This window comes from Pieris brassicae, chromosome 5, assembly GCF_905147105.1.
Source record: "Pieris brassicae chromosome 5, ilPieBrab1.1, whole genome shotgun sequence".
NCBI classification, from domain to species: domain Eukaryota; kingdom Metazoa; phylum Arthropoda; class Insecta; order Lepidoptera; family Pieridae; genus Pieris; species Pieris brassicae.
In genome coordinates, this window is record NC_059669.1 from 11799053 (window position 1) to 11826645 (window position 27593).

Sequence of the window (27593 nt, forward strand, 5' to 3'; positions counted from 1 at the left end):
GAGCTATGTGGGGCTTGAAAAAGCCTCAGTTATAAAAAAGTTGTCACCCAGTCCCGGCGGGAGACGCCAACCCTTTCAGTTAATAAAGTCCCTTTTTAGGAAAGGGTAGATTTCGACACTCCCCTGCTACTTAGCCTCTCGGTCATATATCTGTTTACATATACATATATATGTTTATATAAAAAAGGTGAAAAATATAATTTTCATTTTAATTACGCTAATAATTTGTGTTCGTATGGGGCATACGGTGGACGGGTTCTTTGAGAAATTAACGACAAGTTAAATTCAGTTTAAAAAAAATAGTACGTAGTCCCAAAGTTCCATGATTTTATAAAAAAATTGTTGCATATTATTGAGTTTGACTGTCACCATTTTCAAGTTGCTCAAAAATTTGAATATAACGCTTAAGTATTGTATTTTGTTAACATGGCTTTTACACATTAAGAAAACACTTTTTAAACGGATTGAAGCTATGTACTATTATTATAAACTTACTCGCGAATTTAAATGACATACCCGTATTAATAAATCTATTATACGTATTTCGTATCCCGTATTTCGTATTTACGTATTTAATATTAGATTGTGCCTGATTTGGTGAGAATGATCATGCGTAATTAATACCTACCTACATCACTTTTTTCTAAAAATTCTTTCACAGTTAACGTTAGTAATAAATCTGTTTATGGTTGAATTTAATCGTATTGTTGAAATTTCATTTTATTTTAATATTTTATAAAGTTAATTTTGGAATCATTAATAATTATTTGTTGATAACATTGATAAAAGAACAGAGGCCGGTGAATGTTCACCAAACGAGTTGGAACATGTTCCAAGTTCCATATTATTATTGCAAGCACGACAAAATTCGTATTTTTCTAAGATTCAATCATTATATGATTTGACGTTAAACCTTAATAGTAAGGAAGACGAAAAAAATTCCAAATCAAAACGTCTAATACGTAAGCACTTCGTACTGAATTTAATGACTTAGTATCTCAATTAAATATTGAGCAAATGAAGCATAATCCTCAATTCACTCCTTCTTTTCACACATGGTAGTCCTTTCAGGACCTGTACGCAACCATTTTTTTTTTTTTTTTTTTTTTATAAAATAGGGGGCAAACGGGCAGGAGGCTCACCTGATGTTAAGTGATACCGCCGCCCATGGACACTCTCAATGCCAGAGGGCTCGCGAGTGCGTTGCCGGCCTTTTAAGAATTTGTAATATACATATATACATACAGGCTAAGCTACAGCAAATTAAAAGTACTACAGTTGAGGAGAAATTAGATCATCCAAAGTTAAAATTGCCTTCAATTAAATTACCAGAATTTAATGGCGACCCAAATAATTGGCTTCATTCTACGAAGCCTATAACCATTTAGTGCACAACAATAGGGAAATTTCAAATTCCGAAAAGGTGTTCTATCTTTGTGGGCAACTAACGGTTTAAATAGTTTTCTTGATAATTTTGTTACATCAAACGCAGCTTTTGAAAAACTAGAAATACCTAACAAATTGGATTTTTGGTTTTATTTTTGGCATTTAAAAAATTAGACAACGAAACAATTATTTCATTTGAGAATTCCTTTAGAAAAGAAAAAATACCCTGTTATAAGCAAATATTTTTTTTAAGGGAACAGTGCAAAGTTTTGGTACGAAAAAATTCTATTATGATAAAACCGGCTAATAATAAATATTCCAAAAGCGTAAAATCTTTTGTAACTTCTAATTCTGTTCAAACTAATTCAAAATGTCCTTTATTTAATAGTAAAATTCACGATCAGTTATACAGTTGTCCAGATTTTTTAAAATTAAATACAAAATAACGATTCAATATCATTAAAAAACGGAATTATTGCGTAAAATGTTAAAGCGTAAAACATAAAATCACCAATTGTAATTCTGTTAAAAGTTGTAAAACGTGCAATACCAATACGCACAATACATTGTGCATTTTTCGTCAAATCCCAGTTTATTTGAAAAACAGGCGAAACCGTTCGAACCTGTTATAGGTGGACTGCGATCAAACGCTCGAGCCATTGAGTCGCAGCGTGAGTCATTGCTAGTCGATAGTACTCCGCGTGTCGCATCTGGCTCTTTAGACGAACCTAATAACATTCTCTATGTTCATTGCAGAATGAAGCGAATACTTTGATATCACAAGCGTCAACGGTTTTACTTGGTACTGCCCGCGTATGTACTTTTGATACGCGTGGTAATCCGCATATTTTGCGTTGTCTTTTAGACAACGGCTCTCAAAATCATTTTATAACAACTGAGTGTTGTACAAAGTTACTATTAAATTACAATACGTTTTCCGCACCTATGTATGTGAACGGGTTTGGTGGCTGTTCGAATGATATAATAGGGACAACTAATATAGTTATATCCTCTCGTTTTGACAAAAATATTAAATATTCCATTAATGATTTAATCGTGAAACGTATTACTGATTATTTACCCACTTCTAAGGTTGATAGATCGAAGTTGGAATATTTGTTTAACGTACCGCTTGCCGATGATATATTTCATGAACCCGGTCAGGTTGATATGTAGATCGGTGTGCAGCTGTTTTTGAAACTACTCAGGCAGGGCAATCCAGGGACCGCCTGGATACGACCTGCCTGATGCTGTTCATACAACATTTGGTTTTATTTTAATGGTTGAAGCGCCTATTTTATCTTCAAAGTTGAATATAAAAGGTTCGTCGGCTTTATACGCTTACTCGGGTATCCCTTTAGAAAATATTTTGCGTAAATTCTGGGAGCTTGAGGAGCCGTCATCTAAGTCTTCCGCTTTCCTAAGTGAGGAAAAGGAAGAGTGTGAACGCATATATAAAACTACAACTTATCGTGATTCGTCATGTCGATATGTTGTACATTCAAGAAAAACCCTCTTAATTTGGGTTCATCTATAAGACATAGCTAAAGGCGGTTTATGTCACTCGAACGTAAATTACAGTCATCGCCTACTTATCGCGAGGAATATGACAAAATATTTATTGAATATCTGGAAAAGGATTATATTTCACCTGCAGTAGATCGGTGCGACAATATAGGATACGTTATCACGTTCACATCACGGCATAATTCGTGAGTCATCTATAAGCACCAAAGTCAGAATGGTGCTCGATTCGTGGATACAGCTTCCGGATACCCAGGCCCACACACATGCAAAACGAATAGATGTATTCGCTACAAGAAAAAAAAGCGCCTGATAATAACTTAATAGGAATGCTATTAAATAACTATGTCCCAGTTAGTTTTATAAGGCTCAATTTGTTATGAATGTCAATAATGAAGCTAAGTATAATTTAAAAAATTAAAACGCCCCGAAGGTAGGTTACAACTCGGATCATGTGTTTTTTGTGGACATCCACATACACAAAATATCGGAGTGTTTCAAGCACAGAAGACGAATCATGACTTGCCTATTGAAAAAAATAATTGATCTCCGAACAGAAACAGAAATCTGATGTTCAAACCTAAAAGTTTGACAAGGTTGAATGTTTTCGTCTGTTAACGAAGAAACTTGACAATTCAAATTTGACTATTTATAATATATTTTATAATTATACACATTATTGAATATTGAATCCTCCTTTAAGTAATGTGATTATGATCATCATTGAATTAAAACCTACTTTACTCAACAAAGCTTCTAGGAAGAAAATCCCTTCTCATGTCAGTTCTGGCCTTCATCGTATTTAAAATGTCACTGGGCTGAGTTTCTAAGACATCATTTGGAGCGAACGAAACTCACGGTTTGGTTAAACATAGTAATTATCGATAGTGGTGGTGGCTGCTCCACGATTTTAACATTCTTATAACATAGTTCTTTAAATGACATTATTATTTCTAACTAACACATAAACCGACTATTTTCAATATTAAATCGAGTTCTATTGTATTGTATTCGATTCTTTTTATATAATTGCATTTTATCCGACTTAGAAATGGATTTAATAACGCATATTATTTAATTGTAGGAGTTCAGAAGAAAATGGTTTTGTTACGTATCCCAATCGAAAAAAACAAATACACTTGTAAGACTATAGGTGCATAGTGGTAAAATTAAACTGGGTATTTTAAAAACAAAAAAAGAAAGAGATAATTCGTTTAAATCTTTTGCTCTATGTAAATCACATAAAATATTTATATTTCGCCTAGACATCATTCGCCTAGACCAAGCGTTGCGTCACTACAGCGTGACCTCTCAGTGCGTGAAACTGCAAGCCATGCCCGTCCGTGGGAAAGTGCGATATTAAAATGTTAAAATTGTGAATTAAATGTGATCGTAGTTCAATTTTGATTAATCCAAGTGAGGTACAGAAAAGTTCACAATTCTAAGTGTAACTGAACCTAATTACACATCCTGCTAGCCAAGCACACACATCTAATTTGTACTGGTTTTGTAATTGTGTAACACATCTCGAGAAAAACTAGTCTTAAGAGCAACTACGCACGCCCTCCGCGTGTTCGAAACCCGCGGGCGTACGTAAGCTCTACGAACTAGTTAACCTTAATGTATACCACAATCGAAGCTTGCTCAATTACATAAAATCACGTTTTTCTAAACTATGAATTTGAGCATTCGACACCTTCCCTTATATTGTTCAACTCAGGCATGGTGCCACAACGATAAAACCACGAATAAATGAATGAAATATTTGCTTTTGCTGTACACGGCACATCTCGGGTTAATATGGAAGCGACCACTTACAGAACTGGAGCATTAAAAATAAATTATAATCAATATTTGTTAGACAATTAAAGTAAACCTTCATTTACGGCTATAAATCTTTCAAAATGATCGCAGTTGTCATGGAATTTTTCGCGTAAAATATTAGTTTTTGTAATTTATATTATGCTGTCTACAATCAAGACGAGATCTTTGCACGACATTTTTAATTATTACAATTCTATTATCGCCTTAACGACTGCTGCACAAAATAATGTGAATGTCAACCAGCTTCTACTAATGTTTTTAACATTTATTGGACAAAATGTCACGGCTCAAATGACATTTGGGATTATATTAGGTTGGGGAAAAAGTATAATTTTCGTATTATAGTATGTATGAACTTGTAATAAAATCTCTTTGGCTACACTATTTGTATCTGGCTGGTTTTGGGATTATTAAAAGTTTAAATTTTAAAGAACATAATTCCAAATTCAAATTAGGATTGTTTTGTTACTGTCAAGAGTAGTGAATCTAATGAAGAAATTCGATACATTATCTAATTTTACTACAAAAATGGTAAAAATGCAACGGAAGCCGCGAAAAAAATTTGCGATGTTTATGGACCTAGTGCAGTGTCTGTGAGAGTAGCACATATTTAGGTCTAAGCGTTTTCAATCCGGAAATTTTAATGTCAAAGATGCACGTGGCTCTGGTCGCCCTATTACGGATAAAATGGATGATTTTTGAAAAACTGGAGCAAGATCGGCGTATCAGTAGTTAAGACGTAGCTGAAAAACTGTGAATTGATCACAAAACAGTTTTGGCGCATTTGAAAAATGCTGGGTACACAAAAAGCTCGATATTTAGGTACCTCACGAGCTCACTGAAAGAAACCTAATGAACCGTGTAATCATTTGTGATTCTTTATTGCGACGTAATGAATTCGAACCCTTTTTCAAGAAGCTGATAACTGGTTATGAAAAGTGGATCACGTACGACAAAAACGTACGAAAAAGGTTGTGGTCAAGGGACGGTCAGGCTTCACAGACTGTGGCGAAAGCCGGGTAAACTCACGACAAGGTGATGCTCTGTGTGTGGTGGGATAGGAATCACGTAGGACCATCGATTCTAATCTCTATTGCGGACAACTGATGAGATTAAAGCAAGAAGTTGGGAGAAAGCGGGCGGAATTAATTAACAGAAGGGGTTTGGTTTTTCATCATGATAACGCTAGACCTCACACATCCTTAGCCACTCAGCAAATAGAGATTAAGAGAGCTTGGCTGGGAGGTGTTAATGCATCCGCCGTGTAGTCCTTCAGATTTCCACCTGTTTCGGTCTCTTCAGGATTCTTTAGGCAGTGTCAGGTTAACATCACGAGAGGACTGCCAAACGAATTATCGCGGTATTTTGATCAGAAGCCCCAAAATTTATATGCGATCATGTCCCTACCTACAAGATGGCAAAAAGTTATCGAACAAAATGGTACCTACATACTTTAGTTAAATGTAAATAAACTATATTAGAAAATGTTGTGAATTTTCTTAAAAAATGCGTAGAAACTTTTTCCCCAACCTATTACCTAGTCCACCCATAAGTTATGTTACAAATGAAAATTATTTTTTTTCCGCTCTTTAATTATTTTAAAAACTTCTTTCAATTTTGGGCCAATTCACATTTTTTCGTGTTCATTATCAAATTACAACATGGAATGGTTGAAGAAAATATTTCATTCATTTTCCAGAAACTTCAAAATCTTTTTGTCGCTATACGATGATGTCAGTTTCCTCTTTTCCGATGAATTTTTTTGTCACGATTGAAGAACACTACAAGAAGCAAAATGATAAGGTGTATGCTCACAGTTCTAAAGAAGCTACAAGAAGAAGAAGGTACAACGTATGGCTAGACTAGTTAGTCAACTAAACTAACTAGTTATCATCTGAAAACATTCCATATTACCTTTAGAAAACATTGTTTAAATCATTAATGATAACTAACACGTGAGTATACTGTATGTTAATTATATAAGACATTTTTCATTAAATCATTAGGAATTCTCTTCTCTTCTATCCTAAGCTGGTTAAACTCCCTTGAAATTAAAACATTTTTACTTTTTACAAACTCTGAAGAAAAGTTTAAAAGTCCACAATAACAGCTGTAAAAATTACTCAGTTGAAACCATCACCTTAACCATTGGCTGCCTTCACGGTAGTTAACTTTGAAGGTTTAAAATTTAGAGACTAAACACTTACAATAGCTCGTCTCACTGATTAGATTATTTCTTCATAAAAAAAACCTTAGTTGCTCTCATAGGTACATATATTGAATAAATTCACTCTAATTTTAAGTAATTACTTAACAAGGTGCTAAGTGGAGAGAGGCAAAGTTCCGAGACTCGTGTATCGCGGATCAATTCGAAGTGAATAACATGCATTGTCTCGCTAATTAGATAATAGAGTCGTCACAGTTCCGCTCGCTGTGAGGACCGTCCGCAATCAAATGTTAAATCGCGTCTTTTATGTAAAACAATTCTCTTACAAAATACACATTACCAATCAAATATATATAATTTACATCATGATTAAAGAAGTTACAACAACTTTTTCTTCAACCCGGCAACTTCGGCGACTCTTTTGTAGTTTACAAATAGAATAAGTTATTAGAATAAGTATAATAAATGTATAGAATAAGTTTCTATTTATTACCTAAAACCGGCAGTATTTCTGATCAGAAATGCTGACGGTACTGGTGAGAAAAGCATATGTATTGCGCATGCGTGTAGATCGCATATATGACGCAAGCGGCACGCCCACGTGCACTATCTAGTCTCAATGAGGCTTTCCCTCGGGGTGCATTGTTTCACCTCATTAGCCACCGCTAACAGCTTGCTTAAGGAAATAAAATGATCTACCAAAAATCAACCATAAAACCTTATTCTCATTCAGTCGTAACACATAAATATTATATACTGGATGAATATGCCGAGGCCAAGAAATTGTATCATCTATTCCTTACCAAGATACTTTACGTACCTTCTCTCTAGAATACGTTTTATGAATATTGATTGAGAATAGAGCCTAATAGGAGGTTAGAGGAGGGAGTGACAATTAAAAGTCGCCAAAATATGACCTTTTATGAAATAAAGTATATAGTAATTGTTTCTTTTATTATATAATTGATGATACATTTATAAATTTTACCTTTGTAAGCAGCACTTTTTCCCGCAGTGGTGGGCCCAGCGCGGCGAGTTTGCGCCTGCACTTGCCTTTCGGCATTGGGCAGTAAGTGAGCAAAGCGCGAACAATATACACGCGCCATATTGTGTTGCACTCGTTCTGTACTTCAAAGGTACGTACATTACATTTAAATAATCAAAAAGCTTTAAATCAGCAAGAATAAAAAGAATGTAATATTTCTCTTTAAGTAGTATTTTATTTTGGAGCGAGAAACCATAGGTCCCAATTGAATGAATCTAATTTAGTATTTTTAAGGGTTTATGTCTTAAGTAGACATGTTAATCAAGTTCCCTATTTCAAAAGAAGTCACGAAACATTATTTTCATACATTGATGTTTCTGTTGCTCTAATTATTTTTCACGAGCCCGAAACCTGCGCAACACGACATAATAATTATTATACAAGAATTAAACTATCAAATTATGCTACTTTAATACGCAACGAGAAAAGTAATATTTAAGATGTAATTAAACAGTAATAACAGGATTGCGAAACGATAATTAGGCAGAGCGGTGGTGCCAATAGCATCTTCTCTTGCCTTTACCTTTCTCGGTGCATATTTTTGTTCGATGTAACAACCGTTGAACTAATTGTCTAACGTCATGTTTTTTGTAATAAAAGCGGAAATATAGAGATAGAAATAGAATTTAAAAAATACTGCTACTAAAGCTCGAGTATAAAAGCGCGCGCGTTGCGCTCTATTGTTCGTACCGTATATTATCAACTATTGAAATATGTTTAAATTTTGCGTATTACTAATCGGCAAATTTTATTACTTTAATTTTCCGTATTTTCAAACAATCTTATGAGTTTTTTTAAGAATAGGATGCGTTGCTTAAATTATTTACTATTAAATGGCCATCAATAATTGAATTTGTGGCTGATAATATTGAACAAAATAGTCTTAAACTTGTATGTCACGACTTTTAAGACCTTGCGTAGCCTCTCCAATCTGCGGTTTGTAATAATCGAGCCTTTTGGTATTGTTATTTTATTTTAAAGAAGGAGTTTAAATTACATCGGTATTTGCCAGCTTGAACACAATTGGAATAAATGAATTTGCATTGCATAGAGCTTTCGTGACAGCTTTCGTTTAAGATAATTGACAAAAGCACGCAGTTCTTGGTATCGTTTCAATTGTGCGTAAAGGTGCGAAGCTTATCACATAATATGATTTCGCAGTGGCGTGCGGAGGGAGCTGTAAGGTTATTCAACGGAACAGATAAGCGCCATTGTTCATTCATTGCTCTGACCATTGTTTTCTACCGCTTGACCTCTGCCATACCTCATTGTTTTTTATAATAATTTACAATTATATAATTATAATGATGAAAACGAGTATCACTACAATTTACTAAGAGTTGTAAACTGCATGCTTTAAAGATAAAGTAATTAAGTAGTATATATAAAGTGAAAGAGAAACATCGGTGTTAATAAATTTAAAAAAAAATCAAAGTAGTCTTTACCCATTAAAACTTTTTAATAATTATTATACTTCTATAAATTGATATGTTTAGTTCGTTTCTAGATCACGAGTAGCGAGGAAATAGTGTGATACGTTGGGCTCTTAATGGAATTGTGCAAGTTCCTCCATAATCTATCTTCTCGTATCTCTATTGTTTTGTTCTTAATAAACGTCATTACGGAGCATTGCCTAGTTTTAATAGACATCATACCTAATGGGGTTTTAAGCCTATTATAGTAATGTATCGACTTCATAGTAATTTGTCATTTCATTATAACATACAAGACAATATCAAGACATCCTGACAAGAAGTGAATTGAGAAGTGCGTGTTCCAAACAATCACAAGACCGCTGATGTCGGTCACCATTAGATTAAGCGCAGTGATGAAGCAACCTCTACCGCTTCTAATCGCTTGACTACTTCTATTTCGACCATTAATTTTTATTTGAACATATTTATTTATTGTAGGAGATTCCGTAAAACTAAACATTTAATCAACAAATCTGACAATTAAATAATATATTTAATATATTTATTAATTTCAAATATTTGTGAATATACTTTTACAATAAATGTATATTTATTTACAAATCTTTGAAAGGTGATGAAATGAAACGTGGTTTTTCTTTACATTAGGCGCTCATTGCGATCTAAAAACGGAAATTGTGTCCGAAGAAAACACACTGCTACAAAAACATACAAAACATTTTACAATTATAAGATAAATGAATATTCCAGATGACTTTCTAAAACTACGTAATGAATATTGGAAGAACTACTACGAAAATCCTTAGTGCTGGTCGTGTTCATAAATTGAGCTCAACATTGACAATACACGGAGTAAGGACTTCAAGGGAAAGTTTTCTTAATCGAAGAAAGGGTTCCATGTGTTTTGAAATGGAATTCGATTCAATACATCATTTAATTTCGTTAGTTTATACTTGGAAACTAAAATAATATGAATAATCCTGTTTTTGTTTCCCTGTTCTTACTTTTATAGCCTTATATGGAAGTTGCATGAACTTGATTTTTCTCTGATAATAATTGTATTATTCATTTAATTTTAATCACCTCATCAAAAGGGCCGACCTAATTACGGTTCTAATTAATATTAGTTAATTTATTTTTTTCAATTAAACATTAAACTGATGTATAACTCACAAAGTATCACATTACTTTGATTAGTATCATCGTAGCTTTTTATTACAAATAGAATGAGAAACCAAATATTGCATTCACTCGCCTTCTGCCTCAGTTAGTGATCAATGATAGCCATGTATGTAAGTTGGTAAAACCATCACTCAGATAGCTGACATAGAAATAAATTGTATGCTGTATAATAATATTAATAGCTAATTAACAGCATTGGTTGTTCATTTTCAAGTGGCCGTATGACGTCCATTTGAGTAAAAGTTGCATAAGGGCAGTAAGCCCGTTTAAAACTTAAATTGTTCAATATGCTATAAATATCAATGTCAATTTGAGCACAAATATGTTTTCTTATTCTTAACGCAAATTTCAAGGCGTTCAGGAGAATATTTTTTATATTATACTGTGATAACTTCGATATTTTATTTTTCCAACCAATAAATCAAAATTAAGATTAATAAATGAAAAATGTCTTAGACTTGTTAACTATGACTTATGGAAACGATAACGTAACATATGATAGTCATTATAATTTAATTTATAATGTCAAAAGTTGTCGAGTTGTACGGACCGATTTTACCGGCTTATATGTACTACTAGTACATCGTAGATATCGTGACATTTATGACATGTCATGTTATAATCGAAAAATGCCTTCAGAACGATTTAACTGTTTATTAGATGTGCATCGTCCAGCGTTTCAAGTAGATTAAACTGTCTTGAATTGCAAAGTACCTTGACATTACGCGAGGATCCTCTCACTGCACTGTGGGATTGAAAGCTCATAACTCACCATTTGTAAATACTTTATAACATTGTATGCCGTCCATAATCGTAAACTCGCATTAATGAAAACTTAATTAATCATTTGTAAATATAATTTTTAAAGGGATGTGAAGAACGAGAAAGACTTGACTAGAAAGGGGACAAAAGTGCTAAATGAATGTAACATATTATATATTAAGTTGAAGTTGAACTTTCCTTGCACATACAACATACAGTGCGTTATGTAAGAGTAAGTACATGGTGACACGTCGACCCGGTTTGTGACATGTCGATACCAATTCATTTATATAAGCAGAACCGTTTTCTTTCATGTCCTACGACTAGGCCTGCCATTAGAGCCAACTTTAATCAAATACGATTAAAGTAATTTAAATAATATTAATTATAATCATTTTTATTTATGGGATGTAGTTTGACAAATGCACGATATTTAATGCAAGTAGAAAAGATAAGATGCCTAGTAATTTATATATTGTATTTGTCAAAAACTCAGTTAAGCAGCATTAAGAATTTAAGTTACGGTAGAAGTATGTTTCGATAAGAATAAAGCTAAAAATAACGTAAAATCGTAGTCAAAAAATTGTCTATAATCGGATTAAAAGCGTAAAATAGATTGTGCCAGAGCGTGTGAAGCGGGACGAGAACGATTGTGGTAAACGTTGTCTTAGTTTTCAACTGAATTCACTTTGAATGCTTGTTACTTAGTTATAATATAATTGAGTACTTTTAACAACACTGGCATATCACGGGAAGTTCAAATACGTCGAATAAGTATTAGATATTAAAAGACAAAGTTTTGAACCTATTTTTGTGGAATGCAAAATTAATTAACAATTAAGTGGCGGGTGTTTGAGACGAGAACCTTCATATCACAATAGTTACGAGTTGCCGCATTCGCGTCGGATGCTATCTCGGCTTCCGCATTAATTGCAAAATTGTCGTGAAAACTTATTATTCTTAAAGCTTGCTTTATATTAATAATTATACATGAATAACATGGCACGTTTGGTACTTTTAATGTTGAGTAAATGTGAGTCAGACTTAAGCAGATTGTGAGCTTCGGACACGTGTTTATTTTATTTTTTATCTAATGTGAACTATGTCAACAATGTAACATTATATTGATAAATTGAAGAAAGAACGAGAATGATGACTGTTGTCGACTACAAAAAAATATATATTCGTAAAGCTATTTTTTCTTTCAACTTCTAGTTCGACAATACTATACGTACTTAATATCAGGCTAAAACGTTTTGTGTGGTTAATGGCTTATGTTAGCCACACAAAAGTCACCTGCTGTCAACGAAACAATGTGGACGCGCAACATAAAAGTCCGGAATGACTAGACACAGCTGAAAGGGTATTATTCATACGCAATGAGCAATTTTTTGGTTACTAAACTATCCATTATAGTCTTACGAATGCGTACTCGAAGGGTCACGAGGCCACGTTGCGAATCTTTTGCAATAACTCTTGATGATCTGATTTGATGATTAACATCTTTTATACGTTAATTACGCAAAATAAAACACTTATTTAATTAGAATATACATTTAAATATAAAAAAAGGAATTCCTCATGTAATTATCCCAGAATTTCAAAGATTTTTCCGAGAATTCTAAAGATTACATTTTCTCCGACCATATGACATATATTGCATGTCTTGGTTTAATTTTTATAAACAATGGATATGAACTGTTGAAATGTGATACTTGAAAGAAATGTCTATTATTTATGGTCAATCAATGAGTACCAAAACCCCGGTTGAGTAAGCACAGAGGCGTAACTGATTGACTTAATATTCAAACTGCTGTATTTGGAGCAATATTTCATTGTAACTATTAGATAACTTGGTCAGTTCAAGTTTAAATAATGATTTCGTTGCGTTTTTAGAGTTTTACGCATCTAGCCTATTTTGCTTTTAAAGACTTTCAAGAGTTCAAATAAATAGACAAACACACTTGCTTCTGTTCAGTAGAGTGAAAACTTATTACCTAACCAAACAAAACCTTGCAACTAGATCTCAATACTGATAGCTAGTGATATGTGACCCCGTCATATAAGTTATGTTTGTAACCAGTTATAATGGATGTGTTCTGTCACTCTGTTTCTATGACAGCACTTTCGCCCAGCCTTGACTGCATTAGGTGAAGGATATCATGCCCACGAATGTAAAATTACATTCAAAACGAAAATTAGTAGTCATTTAATTAATTAGAGTAAGTGAAAGTCACTTATTTCGAAACATTTTTAAATTCAACACATACAGATGGCGCTATCATGCGACTGTCCAATGTCGCAGCCAGGACCTACGTTGGCGGCGACCTGCGGCGGCGGCGCCTTCATGCTGTTCATGGGACTGCTGGAAGTGTTCCTACGCAGTCAATGCGATCTTGAGGACCCGTGTGGGAGGCCGCAGGTAATAAGATAAGGGATACTTGTTTACAAACTTAACCTTAACGAAAAGCTTAACCGAAACCTGAAATGATTCCTATTTCGGTTAAACATTAATCGTGCTTATCGTGTTACGTGTGTCCTTATTGCCTTTATTTTATTGCGTTTCAGAAAAGTACATAAGTCCAATAAGATGTCTGAATGTTATATAAGTGTAACCATAAGTCATTGTGGTCCGTCGTGTCTTTGCCCCAAGCACCTGAACCTTCGCCTTTGATTTCGATAATGGCACGTTATGAGAAAAGGGTAGAATTATGTAAACAACTTACTTAAAAATTTGTTTATATAAGGTTACATACTCAAATGCTAGATAGAAACTACAAATTTATGGGAAACAGATAAATCAACACGGAAAAGCACTCACCCCGATCCGAAACAATGGCTGAAAATTTATACGCATTGATAAACATCCATCTTTTAGAGTGTTATATGCGTGCGTGTTGTACCACACTTGTTTCTGTACTTAGTGGTAATTGATAAGCTACTCAAGTTCTTTTTGTATAATAGCTTTAGTAGTAAAGTCACATCACTTTAGTTTAACCCACATCCATTGCTTTATATTACATACCTCCGAACAATGAAATAAAATAAAACCGAAATTACATGTAAAAGAACCAGACTAGTTAAATAACCAAATTGTTTTTTACTATTATTTGTAAAAGGAGATCCAATATTTGAAATGTATTTTTCAGTATCGTCGCGAAATGGATTCAGTTTATGACTTCATCGTAGTAGGAGGTGGATCAGCGGGCTCCGTGCTCGCCGCGAGGCTTTCGGAGGTGCCTCAGTGGAGGGTGTTATTATTGGAGGCAGGTGCGGGATAACTACGTACTGCAGACTGCAGAATATAAACTTATTACTTCCAAGTGTTTAACAAATAAAAAGAACTGTGGAAAAGTAATAAAAACAATTAGAAAAAATAAGTAAAATATTGCTTTATAATTTGTTGGTGACTAATACCAAATATAATTTACCAATAACAATAATTTGCCGCATTCATTGCAGTGATTACCTAGCCATTGATCAATAATTTTGCAAATATAGTAACCGCTGACCACCCGCCATTTTATATTTATTCAGGCTTCGACGAGCCGACGGGAACGCAAGTGCCGTCCATGTTTCTGAACTTCATCGGATCTGCTATCGACTGGGGGTACCACACGGAACCTGAGCCAGCCGCGTGTCTTGGGGAGAAAGACCGCAAATGTTACTGGCCGCGTGGGAAGGTATGGTCTAATTATTAGGATAATAAACATATTGATGGAAGGAATTCTTACCTAGTGTTTGTAAGTTATTTTTCTGAAGTATTAACCTTCTACATCGTTAGCCGATGTATGTACTTAATTTTTTATCGGACAAAGAAACAAACAATGCCTTTTAAGGCTGGGCTGGTTTCCTCACGATGTTTTCCTTCACGAGTGTTAAATGCGCAATTAGACAGACGGTCAATTGGTGTACCGCCGGGGTTCGAGTTTACGACCTCAGGAGTGAGAGTCGCACTCCGAAGCTACTAGGCCAACACTTCTCTTTTGTGTCGGACAAAGATTAAAAAAACGATGTGACGTCATTAGGTGTTGGGCGGTACGTCGGTGATGAACGGTATGATGTACATGCGTGGCTCCCGGCATGACTACGATGGATGGGCGGCCGCCGGCAACGAGGGCTGGGCCTACGATGATGTCCTTCCTTACTTCATCAAGTCTGAGGATAACCGACAGATGCATGACGTCGACGATGGCTACCACGGCACGGGTGGCCCTCTCACAGTGGAGCAGTTCCCCTATCATCCACCTCTCAGTCACAGTCTGCTTAAAGCCGGAGAGGAGCTTGGTAACTACCCGCATGTAGCTTTGGATGTCTAGCTGACGGTAAAAGTCACTGTATCATTTTATAAATTTAATATAATCCCTCGAATAATAGGTTATCAAGTCCGTGACCTAAATGGAGCTATCCACACTGGCTTCAGCATCGCTCAAACAACGCATCGCAACGGATCTCGAGTTAGCGTGGCGCGGGCTTTCTTGCGTCCTGCAAGGCATCGCCCCAATCTCCACGTGATGCTTAATGCCACAGCATCCCGAGTACGCATCAATACCACTACGAGGCGCGCCTACGCTGTTGATATTGTCAACTCTTACGGCCGTTCCGAGACCGTCTTTGCTAATAACGAAATTATTCTAAGGTGACTTGATAATGATATTTATTAATTAAATGACCAGACGTGGGTAAGATAGGCAGGAAAACTATATGATGAATATCTAAGATTCCGCTTAATCTACAAACAACAATTGAACGATACTTTGCTGTCGAACAACATATCAATTGTACCTTATTTAATATAGAATATAATTGATATAAAATTTAAAATAATCAGGAGATATAATACCTTAATCTCTTAGATTTGAATATCTTACGTACTTTGTATGAGATGGATGGACATAATATGAAATTGGCGTTTAGTCGACTTTGACCTCGATATATCTCTTTTTTGGTTAGGAATTCCAATTTCAACTATTTACTCGTGTATTTGTTTTTCGAAAACCATCATTCATTTCTTTTTCCCGCTTTATTTTTTTCTTTGCGTCACTCTATTTATAAAACGGAAAACATGAAAGATCGCGTTATTGACGAGTACGAGTTCCACGATGGCACTAGTGCTGCAGAAACGGCTCGATGTATTAATGATGTGTATGGTGCTAATGCCGCAAATAAACACACAGTGCGTTTTTGGTTCCAACGTTTTCGTTCTGGAAATGTCGACCTGTAGAACAAGCCCCGTGGGCAGCCGGAGATCAAAGTTGATAACGAAGAATTGAAAGTTATTGCGGAAGCGGATCCATCGCAAACTACGTCTGAGTTAGCTGCAGGCTGTTGTTTTACTTAAAGCAGATTGGGAAGGTGAAATAGCTTGAAAGTGGGTACCACACGAATTAAGTGTAGCAAATCTACAAATGCGCATCGACTGCTGCGTTACATTACTCAACCGGCACAATAATGAAGAGATTTTAAATCGAATCATTACCTGTGATGAATATTGGATCTTGTAGCGATCTTGATCAAGCGATAATTGACACATTGAAATATTTACTTGTGAGCGTTTGGTGGACTAGTGCCGGGGTTATTCAATATAACTTTCTTAAATCTAGCCAGACGATCACGACAGATGTCTATTATCAGCAACTGCAAAGCATGATAGAAAAGCTAGCTGCTAAACAACCAAGGCTGGTCAATCGCTCTAGGTCACTGCTGCTGCACGACAACTCAAGAACACACATTGCACAACAGACTGCTTACAATTTAGAGGAGCTTAAATTGGAATGTCTAAGAAATCCACCGTACTCCCGGAGATTATCATTTTATTTTCGAAATTTGGATAACTTCTTCAAAATTCAACTCTTATGGGGCAGTCGAAACGGCCTCCAAAGATTTGATTGATTCCTTTTCGAATGTTTTTTTTAGTAAGGGGATCACTACCTACTCGAATAAGATGGCACAAGCGCATAGATAGCAATGGTACATACTTTGATTTATTCAATACATTATATTTCAAATAAAATCTACTTTTTGATCCTCCCATATAAAACGCCAATTTCATATGTAAGGGCCTAATATTTTATTGGCATTTTAAAGAAAAGAATTTGTGTACTGCCTATATTGTTGTCTATTAACAAATACGTGTAACTTAAGAAGAAAGACTCTAATTACAGCGCGGGCGCCATAGGGAGTCCGCAATTGCTTCAGCTAAGCGGGGTGGGTCCCGCGGACGTGTTGAATCGGGCGGGAGTGGAGGTCATCCATGAGCTGCCTGGTGTGGGTCGCAACCTACACAACCACGTCACGCATTTCCTCAGCTTCTACTTAAAAGACAATAACACCGCGCCTCTCAACTGGGCCACCGCTATGGAATATCTTCTCTTCCGTGACGGGCTCATGTCCGGAACCGGTCAGTGACGGAATTTATAATAAATAAAATTTTGATGTTTGCTGTATATAAAATCAGTAAACACATAATGAACAATTATTATAATAAAAAATATAAATTATTGAGTATTCTATTAATGTTATTTATAGTATGTTTAACTGTCTGTGCAGAAACAAGCCTAGATAATTAAATACTTACCAATATTTAAGTAATTCCATTAAAAGACCCTATAATGTTCTAGGAATTTCTGAAGTAACCGCATTCATCAACACGAAGTATGTGAACCCGGAAGAAGACAATCCCGACATTCAAATGTTTTTCGGCGGGTTCCTCGCAGACTGTGCCAAGACCGGGATGTTGGGGGAGAGTAAGGGAGAAGGCGCCCGTTCTGTACAAATGTTTCCTGCTGTGCTGCGACCAAAAAGTCGTGGCCGTCTGGAAATCGTTAGCCCTGACCCTTTCCAGCATCCCAAGATTTTTGCCAAGTTAGTAACTGGTGCTTGATCATAATATATACACATACGTACGAGGAAATTAAAACGTTAAGTCTGTTTGCAACATTATAAATTATTAATTCTGTGATCTCGCCTACATAAGCGACAATTAATCATTTATTTATTACATTATTCTAAAATATGCTGATGTCTTTGACATCAATCACTTTAGAACAGTCTCATTTAAGATCTACACTATTACAGCCTAAAAACTTTAACCTTCACGCAGAGAACCATATTGGCCGTGACAAGTATTATTTAGTCACAATTTGATTTGATTTTCGTCTACTGTTAACTGTTTGCTATACCAGCTGCAGGGTTCTATGATGGAACAATAGCTATTTGCTTCTTACTTTGATTTATCTTCTGCATTTCACGCGCAGTCATGTAGCGTTGGTAACTACATGGTGCCGTTCCGCAGAGTGAAAAGTGTTGATTCTGTTTTATAGCTATTTATTACAGTATCTTTAAAACTGGCAAATACGAAGTAGGTACGTAAATATACGAAGGATATTCAATAAATAGTGTAATGCGATACATTCTCCTTGGAAAGAAAATAGATAAATACTGTCAATCATAGCCCTAGATTTTAATAACAAAGAAATCTTTGTTGTTTTAAGGTAGAAGTCATTTGTATCGTGTCGGAATCTGTTCTTAAACTAGGTAAAATTTCAGTTCGTGAGGTAATAAGATTATTTAATGAATATAATTAAATATTTCTAGTATAATTATTACAACAGTAAAAACTAACAGTTATTTCATTTACTTTTAGTTACTTGACCCATCCAGATGATGTGAAGACCCTGATAGAGGGCATCAAGTTTGCGGTCCGCTTGTCCGAGACCGGAGCCTTGAAGAAGTACGGAATAAAGCTTGATCGTACCTCAGTGAAGGGATGTGAAAGGTATCGGTTCGGGTGCGACGCTTACTGGGAATGTGCGGTGCGCATGCAGACTGGGCCGGAGAACCACCAGGCAGGCTCATGTAGAATGGGGCCTCGTGGTGACCCACTCGCGTGCGTCGACCCGCTCTTGCAGGTTGGCTAATATTCGCTATGTTATTAAAAGTTATTACATCAGTGCCAGGATTAGTCCTGCAAATGATTAGCGCTTTTGCTAAACTAGGTATACCAGGCCCATAAATTTCGAACGTCTATATGTCTTAAGTTCATTTTAATTTAAAAATAGCAATATTTTATAAAGGGTTGTATTTTATTTTGATGACTTTGATAAGATTAAAGTTTTCTGAATAAAATTATAAATGTATATTACATTGTACAGTTGGTTGTGTTAGTATAAAATATTAGTAATATTACATAATATTTAAATATATGTATATCAACAATACAATATAATACATATGTCGCAGTAATGTAGTTAAATAACATACAAGTTTAACGACTTCACCATCTACAAAAAGCAAAACACAGAATTTTCAATTTCTCAGTTCTTCACGATCACACCGAAATAACAATAACAAATGAAATAATCATGACGGAGTCTTGTTTTACCATCTTATTGTTAATCAACACGCTGGCTTTCGGTCAGGCAGATAGTGAAATGTTTTCGACGCTGCTTTATTTAAATCAAAATGCTAGACTTGATTGAATATCGGCATTTAATTAATTGTCTAGAGATTCAATTAACTCTCTTATTTAACTACTTTACTTCGACATATATACCGATAAATTATTTTAGATTCCTTGTCACCTGTTTGGTGTATTGGCCTGAATTTATTTTCTATTTATTATGTCTTGCAGGTGCAAGGTATAGATCGGCTCCGCGTGGTGGATGCTAGCGTGATGCCAGCTGCGCCGTCCGGGAACACCAACGCGCCAACTGTCATGATAGCAGAACGCGCTGCAGACTTCATAAAGCAACGCTGGCTGGGCGCGACACAAGTATGTATTCACTTGTAGTGAATCATAATATAGAACCAATCGGTTTTCTGACTAAAAACAGGGGAGTTAGAAAGCACCCAGATTAATTTCTGTTATTTATTACTCCTTTATCACAAAACTATTAAAGTAATTTAAAAACCAGACTCATTAGTATTGAATTTATCCGAAAATGTTGTAATAAAACAATATTGGAAATTTCACTCTATTGGTTTGCGGTATCTATATCTTCTCTATCATGAGGGCAGTGGCCCCCCCACCGCCGTTACACGTGGTAGCCACGCCCAGCTGTCCACAACGCAGTACATGGCTGAGATGTGCTACGAGTCGTGTACCAGACATGCCCAGTGGGTGACCAAGGCTCACTGCACTGCCGTGCACGTTGACATTGCTAGTCTCTAAACCCAATATACGCCGGTTAGCGATCCCCACAATGCTGAACGGCTCATTTATCTCCCACAGGGATACACTCTCCTTTGAAACGCCGGTTTTCTCTAGTAGTTTAGTGACAGCATCAGCCGGTGCAATAGGAAACTCGATAGGTTCCCTCTCGGCATCCGCGTACCCCACTACTCTGGCCAGCGGCTTCACTTTTAGTCTGTCGGCAGCTTCTGAGGTCATCATCAGCACAGCAGCCCCTCCATCGCTGAGACCAGCCGAGTTTCCAGCAGTTATCGTGCCTCGTTTCTGAAATGCCGGTTGCAGTTTTGTAAATGTCTCGAAATTGAACCTCTTATATTCATCATCCTCTGCCACGATAATTGGCGTTCCCTTTCTTTGCGGCACCGTGACAGGGATAATTTGCTCCGCGAAAACGTTATCCTCGTAAGCAGCGATAGTCCTTCTGTAAGTTTCAATGGCGTGGTCGTCCTGCTCGCACCTCGGGATTTTAAACTTGTTGGCGACGTATTCGCCGCAGTCTCCCATATGTATATTATGCTCGACATCAGTCAGGCCGTCGTGAAGGATGCCATCCACAAGATGCAGTCCGCCGTACGGGGTGTCACCGCGCCGCAAATAGAACGGTACATTCGACATGGATTCGATACCTCCGGCTAGGACCACATCGTGTGTCCTAGTCTGTAGCGCTTGCGCAGCCAATGTCACGGCTTTGAGACCCGATGAGCATACTTTATTAATTGTGGTGCAAACTGTGCTTGCAGGTAGACCGCCGTTAACTGCAGTCTGACGAGCTGGCGCTTGTCTCAAATACGCTGAGCACACGTTGCCTATGAAAACCTGCAAAAAATACAGCATATCACAGATATGAAGACTGTACTACTATCTGTCTCCTATATGTTGTTCCTAGAAATATCAAGCAAAAATACATAGATTAATACGTCTCGATGTAGTATGAGTACCTCTTGGACTTCTTCGGGTGATATGTGGGCCCGATCAACGGCGCCCTTAATGGCTATACCGCCTAGTTCGGTGGCGGTGAGAGTGGACAATCTGCCTTGAAAACATCCGATCGGAGTACGGACTGCCGACACTATTACCGCCTCGCTAAGACCAATTTTCGACATTGTAATCGATTTTGTTGACAACAAACAATCCTTAAACTGATCCACAACAAAACAAATCACAATTCATAAATTCTAAGATTAAAATACAACGTTCAATGTTCAAGTACCGCATGACATTGAATGATTCAAGTACATTGCACAATGGAATATTCTATAACGAGCTAGATACTGCAACTGCCTCGTAATACGGTAACTATATGCATTTTGCATTGCGTATCGGCAATAGAAAATCCCCAGTAACATATAGTGATTTGTAATTTGTATAATGTAAGAATATATTGTCTGAAACTTGGTTTGTTTGTATGTTGATAATGGTGTTATCTTAAAAGTTGATAGTGGGGTTATCTTATGATTTTAGCCAACTATGTTTGCACAATCGCAATATTCCACATTTCCCAATATAATTATTTGTCCAAAAGCAGTTTTCAATTTTGGTAGATCTGTTTTTTATAGGTAAAACAATTTTTAAAATTGATTATACAAGTTTTTAATGTACAGTACCTCTATGAATAGCACACAATTTGGAATTGCGATTTGCGACTGTGTTTAGCGTAGGTACAGTTATTGCGCGCGGCGAGAGCTTTTCACATAATTATATATAGAGGCTCAGATTCATTATTTAATATGAAAAAGAATGTAAGCATTGTGTATTTAGTATTATCAATGATTATCTACCAAATGTATACATAATTGCTTGAACATTCATTATATTAGCTACTAATGTTTATAGTTACATTTGCCAGTTATTTGTGATTTACGTACCTACCTACATTTTGCTAATATTTTTTTTATTAAAAAATTATTCTAACTCATGAAATCAGTCATTGGTAAGATACAACTAAGTTTTAATTATATCATAATTATGCGCCATTGTCCTCAGGTACCTAACCCCACGCAGGTGTCAGCAGACATCTCTAACGTGCTGAGCCCCAGCGAGAGTCGCTATCCAGGGTGGCTCTGACCCGCCGTCCTTAAATCTCATCTCTCGATTCAGAGGTTTAGCTATACATACAATTATTTTAAAATGATACCCTGTTACCCATCTATATATATATAACGGCAGACACACTAAGAACTAAGACTTATTTATTTTGAAGCGAGTGGTAAGATCATATATCATATTTACATAAACGTTTTTTTATCGAAGGATTCGGATGAATCATTCTTATGTTTTGTATTAAATTGTATACTGTAAATCTAGTGATGTAGTCGGTAATGTAGTTCCGAGATAGTTGCTATGGTTACGGTATCTGTTTTTAAATTAGTAGTAAAAACTGAAATTTGTAATTGAAAGTGTAATATTTTTTTGTAAAATAATGTTCACCGTAATTGTCATGTATTTTAGAACAGACAGATTGTAACTTATAGTGTAGAAAACGTATGATGTGGTGTACTTTAATACATAGATAGATACAAGAAATGGTATCCTCGGAAACATATACGGTACGGTATTTCCTCTTCAGGCCGGTAGAGTTTAGAACTTGATGATGATACATAATAATTTTTGTACAAAATACTCAATTTAGTTAATTTATTAAACAAGGAGAATATATAAACGTGTTTTATTGTGTTTCAACGATTGTGAGAGGTCGGGCTAGAGATGCAAGTTGTTGAGGTTGGAGCCCGAGTGCTGCGGCAGCGCGTCGGCCGGGCGCAAGAGCAGCGTGCCCACCGGCGCCAGAGCCCGATCTCTCTCTTCCAGCCGGAGCATGTCCTGGCGTAGCTTGCGAAGGACGGCGCGGTTGGGCCGGTGCCGCCGCGCCTGCTCCTGCAGCAGCGTGATCTGCTGCTCGTGAAGCTTCCTCTCGGCGCACGAGGGCACCGAACGCGAGCCGTACAGGCGCAGCAGCGAACCCCACGAGCGCACGTGAGGGTGCAGCGACTGAAGGATGGCCTGCGAGGCGCGCTGCTTGGCCGCTTTCTTGTTATTGCACACGACGACCGCGCTGTGCTTGCCCACCTTCATGGTCAGCTGGATCTTCTGGTACTCCAACTTGTCCACCTGCAACGAGGGATCGGTCAGAGGCGGCAGGGCGAGGGCGCGGGCGGCGGAGGGGAGGGGGCACCGACCGTGACATCGATGTGGCGGTCGCCGGCGCCGAAGTTGCGCAGCAGGCACGTGCGCAGAATGGCGTGGGGCGAGGGCTCGCAGGTGGCGACGCAGAACTCGGCCACCCGCGGGTCCTCGACGCCCACGTAGTCGAAGAACGAGAAGTCCGGCTCGGGCGCATCGGGCGCGGCCAGCTCGTCCTTCATCTCGGGGATGAGAATGCGGATGGAGGCGCGGGCGGCGGCCGCTTTGGCCTGGCGCTTGGAGCTGCCGACGCCGACTCCGTACTGCATGTCGCCTATGAACACGGTGGCCTGGTAGGGCGTGGCGGCGTTCTCCAGCTGCGTGAAGTGGTACGCGGGCTGTTGTTGCAGGGCGCGGTTCACGTACTCGTGGAACACTGACAGGTAGCAGCGCCCGTTCATGTTCATGACCCAGTCCCTCTTGCCGCGGACACCTGAGTGCGACAGACTGATAATACAGATCTACCATCTAGGAGCGATCCTCGTTCGGCAGCTATGTCGAGAAGCTTTTCATTACCGTCCTGTCCCGTGGTTGGGATGGTGATGAGCTTGGTGCCTTCGGGCAGAGACGGGTACTGCAGCGCCTTACGGGCCTTCGTGTACTTGCGACGATCCGCCCAGCGACTGAAACGTAAGTATTTCCCGAGAAGTGATTGTTTTCTCAAAATTGACGAAAAACTAACGAGAGGCAAGGTAAGCGGGTAGAGGCTCACTTGAAGTGCATGACTTGGACGGTCTTGAAGTGGAAAAGTGCCTCGCAGTACCGAGTGATATGTTCCGGCGTGAGATGCTGCGTGCGCCAGCTGGAGCTCACCGCTTCCACCCTGGGCGGAGGCACGGCTCTTCCTCCGGGCACTATCACCGGCTGGATCTTCAAGGACTCTTCGCTCTCTTTGTCCTTCTCTTGGCTTTGGGGATCGTTCTCTATTATTTTTCCTTGGAAGGGACACCCGACAACAGTGTCTTTATCAGTTCCTATGTCGACGTGAGCTTCCGTGATGAGGTCATCCACGGCTCGATCGGCCGACCCGGAGGCCTGAGATGATAATGGATCTTTATCGTTTTGTAGTTTAGCGTTACAAATGTCGACCTGTTCTTGTATCTTCTTATCTAACTCTTTTTGTTTCTCTTCCTCCTCTAGAGCGCGCCGATACGCCAAGCACGGGATCGCACTTATTGGGATGTCGTGACGCTAAAAAATTAGGGCAATCTTATAAAGCGTGTTTGTGAAAAAAGGCTTGAATGACTACGAAACACAAAAGTTTACAATATAAATAATTAATTATCCATAATTAGATAACATTAATGATTTATTGCAATTGAGTAAATAAAAAAGATCAGAAGATGTGACAGAAATAAATCTCAAGGAACTTACCTGTATGTTGCTCTTACCCAGGCAGTAGGGCTTGGCGAGGGTGACGATGCGCGTGGGTCGGTGCATGTACACCGGGATGCCGCTCATGTGACGCGCGCAGATCCAATCCAAAGGCAACACTTCGAACGGATTGGTGCCTTTCTCTGCCGCAAACAGTAGATAATTCAATCAGACTGTGCATATTGCCAAAAATTTCTGTTAGGGTCTTTATAAATTCATGTTTATATCCAGTAAGAAGTTACCTACATCAAAATGGCTAATAATTTAAATAAAAATCAAAAATACTTGTTTTATATCTGTAGTTTTCAGCAAACAAAATACCATCAATTGTTACACATTCAGAGTTTATGCTGCATTGCTAGCTGAAGGTTTGGATTAGATGTTGCCAAGTTGGCCGTCCAAGTCTTACCTTCCATAACTATTTTAGACCTCAAAACATATGGCTTCTCTTTAGGCTTTGGTGCTCCTTTGAAATCATCAGGAAGATCATCCTCTAACATCTTTTCAATCTCTTCCTCTGGTAGTTCTGAAATTTATTTATGTAATAATTTATTAGAGATATAAAACCCTGGATGTTTTTTATTTCTTTAATTATTATGTTACCCTGGGAAACATCGGATTCTCCACCATCACTCCCGGCTTCTTCATCATCGGACTTCACTTCATCAAGAATCTTAAACTCCTTCAATTTCTGTAGCTCCTCTGGAGTCACATAGTTGTTGTACTTGTCATCAACCAAAAACTCATTGGTACTAGTGCCGGGATCCTCAGTGAAGTCTTCCTCCGTTTCTTCCATAACTTTGGATTTTTTTGGAGGTGGTGGAATTTCTGAATCACTCATTTTATCTACAATATGAGGTAATTGTGGTGTAGAGCCCTTAAAGCCCAAATAATTCACAAAATAAATTATCATATTATATAAATACTTCCCTAAATTATAATATTAAGAACTGTTTTGAATAGGTTTAGAATTAGACCAAACAACAAAAAGTTTATATATGTTTATATATTTTAATAAAGCCAGTTGCCCTCCTATCATTTACTTATGTTCAATTTTTATATTGTAATGCAACAAAGTGGTAATAAATAAATAAAGGATTTTTTTCTAGGATATTGTTTATTAAACCTTTCAATTTAAATTATACCTTCATCAAATGCAAGCTTTGTCTGAAAAATTATTTTGTACATTTAAATAAACTTCAGGTAGTCATGCATTAACATTCTATAAGAGCCTACAAGGCAATGAATGCATTTATTAAATATTTCTTATTGTCAAATTAGGTCACACACATACAGGTCTGACTTTATTACTCAAAGTTTCACGAAAGATAACACTAGCAATTTCATTTTAAAAAGCACTAGTTGTATCTGCCGCTATTTTGTAAATTAAATTTTATTAATTTAGTATTTTGTTTCTGTTTATTAGTATCCTAAAACACAACTGTTTAAATTAACTAAGTAAAACTCACACAAGACACAAGGGCATAAGATACTTATGTTGTGCATAAGTATTTTTCCCTCACATATTGTAAAATGATAAAAATATACTGATGATAATAATATATATATAGGCCCTTAAATAGATGATATTATGTTCAAAACATTACAGTTAATATAAATTAATGTTAACAATCCTGAATTCATTAGTTACATCAAACTATTCAGCTATAAATAAATAAGTAAGAAAGATTTTTTTATTAATTTTTCTTATTATTTTATAATCACAAAATCCTTTAACCAGTCTTACCTCACTTACCTTAATATTCAATATCTCCTAAGTGTGAACTTAATTAAACTGAAATGTGAGAGAAGAAAAATATTATGTCAAGATTATTTAGTTTCTTAAACAAAAGTTAAACTTGCATTATTTTTATATAATAAATATGGTTCTCCTGTGAGCATCAATACCAATATAGGGCTAAAATTTACAAACACTTAAGTTTTAAATGCTTCTTTAAAAATAATGTTCTTACTTTAATTGTAGAAATGGTTCATAACACAATAACTAGAGGTGAAACAATTACAATTTGCGATAGTTACAAAAATCCAATCAAAATAGACAATTGAATTTTTACCATCATCAAATGTAAATGTTAAGAAGAATATTTAAATAGTAAACATGGTTATAAACTGAGGCTTTTAGCAGATTTCCAAGAGACTTCCTATGAAGAAACACAAGAGAAAAGCCTTTTGTAAAACTGCTTACAAGATATGACAGATGGTCACCAGATCCGATGTTTGCTCCCTGAAAGAAATATCCTCCTATTAGGATAATATAATGCAAATAGCTAGAAAATCTGGAAATACTTACATATCAAAAAACGTAAATCTAGGAAAGTCCTTAATCAATAAACTTATGATCACTAACGTTCAAATGTATAATCAAATATCAGATCTAAATCATGATGATTTAAATTTTAATTTAACTACCTCCATTCCGTTATTATTAATCATTAATCAAAATCAGCAAAAAACAGCAAGCTCTACTATATTGTGTACCATCAAAATATGAATCTGAAACACATA

At 36.8% G+C, this 27593-nt stretch overlaps 3 protein-coding genes across 16 annotated transcripts; 1 reads left to right on the top strand and 2 right to left on the bottom strand.

The window, feature by feature from the left end:
• The first annotated feature begins 7990 nt into the window (after positions 1–7990).
• Positions 7991–25638, top strand: LOC123710500 (glucose dehydrogenase [FAD, quinone]). 3 transcript variants are annotated; one of them, XM_045662491.1, is made up of 13 exons: positions 7991–8037; positions 13596–13745; positions 14473–14593; positions 14861–15006; positions 15352–15610; positions 15701–15962; positions 17488–17723; positions 17944–18187; positions 18969–19233; positions 19956–21886; positions 22500–24076; positions 24166–24323; positions 25089–25638. In XM_045662491.1, the coding sequence occupies exons 2-10, from the start codon at positions 13596–13598 to the stop codon at positions 20112–20114; spliced, it is 1842 nt and encodes a 613-aa protein (XP_045518447.1). In that variant the 5' UTR covers positions 7991–8037; the 3' UTR covers positions 20115–21886; positions 22500–24076; positions 24166–24323; positions 25089–25638. The 3 variants fall into 3 exon arrangements, with proteins under 3 accessions (XP_045518447.1, XP_045518448.1, XP_045518446.1); XM_045662492.1 differs by having other exon boundaries at positions 19956–21808; XM_045662490.1 differs by having other exon boundaries at positions 19956–20096.
• Positions 20179–21619, bottom strand: LOC123710501 (acetyl-CoA acetyltransferase A, mitochondrial-like). 2 transcript variants are annotated; one of them, XM_045662494.1, is made up of 2 exons: positions 21455–21619; positions 20179–21332 (listed from the first exon to the last, which is right to left on the bottom strand). In XM_045662494.1, the coding sequence occupies exons 1-2, from the start codon at positions 21617–21619 to the stop codon at positions 20316–20318; spliced, it is 1182 nt and encodes a 393-aa protein (XP_045518450.1). In that variant the 3' UTR covers positions 20179–20315. The 2 variants fall into 2 exon arrangements, with proteins under 2 accessions (XP_045518450.1, XP_045518451.1); XM_045662495.1 differs by having other exon boundaries at positions 20179–21338; positions 21406–21539.
• On the bottom strand, positions 23136–27593 carry LOC123710499 (microprocessor complex subunit DGCR8). 11 transcript variants are annotated; one of them, XM_045662483.1, is made up of 10 exons: positions 27379–27593; positions 27274–27312; positions 26824–26862; positions 25671–25944; positions 25477–25593; positions 25068–25210; positions 24406–24884; positions 24210–24316; positions 23690–24126; positions 23136–23621 (listed from the first exon to the last, which is right to left on the bottom strand). In XM_045662483.1, exons 4-10 carry the CDS (start codon positions 25906–25908, stop codon positions 23214–23216), a joined length of 1929 nt encoding a protein of 642 aa, XP_045518439.1. In that variant the 5' UTR covers positions 25909–25944; positions 26824–26862; positions 27274–27312; positions 27379–27593; the 3' UTR covers positions 23136–23213. The 11 variants fall into 11 exon arrangements, with proteins under 11 accessions (XP_045518439.1, XP_045518441.1, XP_045518436.1 ...); XM_045662485.1 differs by having other exon boundaries at positions 25671–25913; positions 26815–26862; XM_045662480.1 differs by having other exon boundaries at positions 27143–27312.

Coding starts and splice junctions, on each gene's coding strand:
- LOC123710500 (XM_045662490.1), top strand. CDS start 13,596: ATGGCGCTATCATGCGACTGTCCAATGTCGCAGCCAGGACCTACGTTG. Junction 13,746..14,472: donor ACCCGTGTGGGAGGCCGCAG/GTAATAAGATAA, acceptor TGTATTTTTCAG/TATCGTCGCGAAATGGATTC. Junction 15,611..15,700: donor TAAAGCCGGAGAGGAGCTTG/GTAACTACCCGC, acceptor CTCGAATAATAG/GTTATCAAGTCCGTGACCTA.
- LOC123710501 (XM_045662494.1), bottom strand. CDS start 21,619: ATGTCGAAAATTGGTCTTAGCGAGGCGGTAATAGTGTCGGCAGTCCGT. Junction 21,333..21,454: donor CACCCGAAGAAGTCCAAGAG/GTACTCATACTA, acceptor TATTTTTTGCAG/GTTTTCATAGGCAACGTGTG.
- LOC123710499 (XM_045662486.1), bottom strand. CDS start 25,908: ATGAGTGATTCAGAAATTCCACCACCTCCAAAAAAATCCAAAGTTATG. Junction 24,885..25,067: donor TGGGTAAGAGCAACATACAG/GTAAGTTCCTTG, acceptor CTAATTTTTTAG/CGTCACGACATCCCAATAAG. Junction 24,317..24,405: donor GTCCAAGTCATGCACTTCAA/GTGAGCCTCTAC, acceptor CTTACGTTTCAG/TCGCTGGGCGGATCGTCGCA.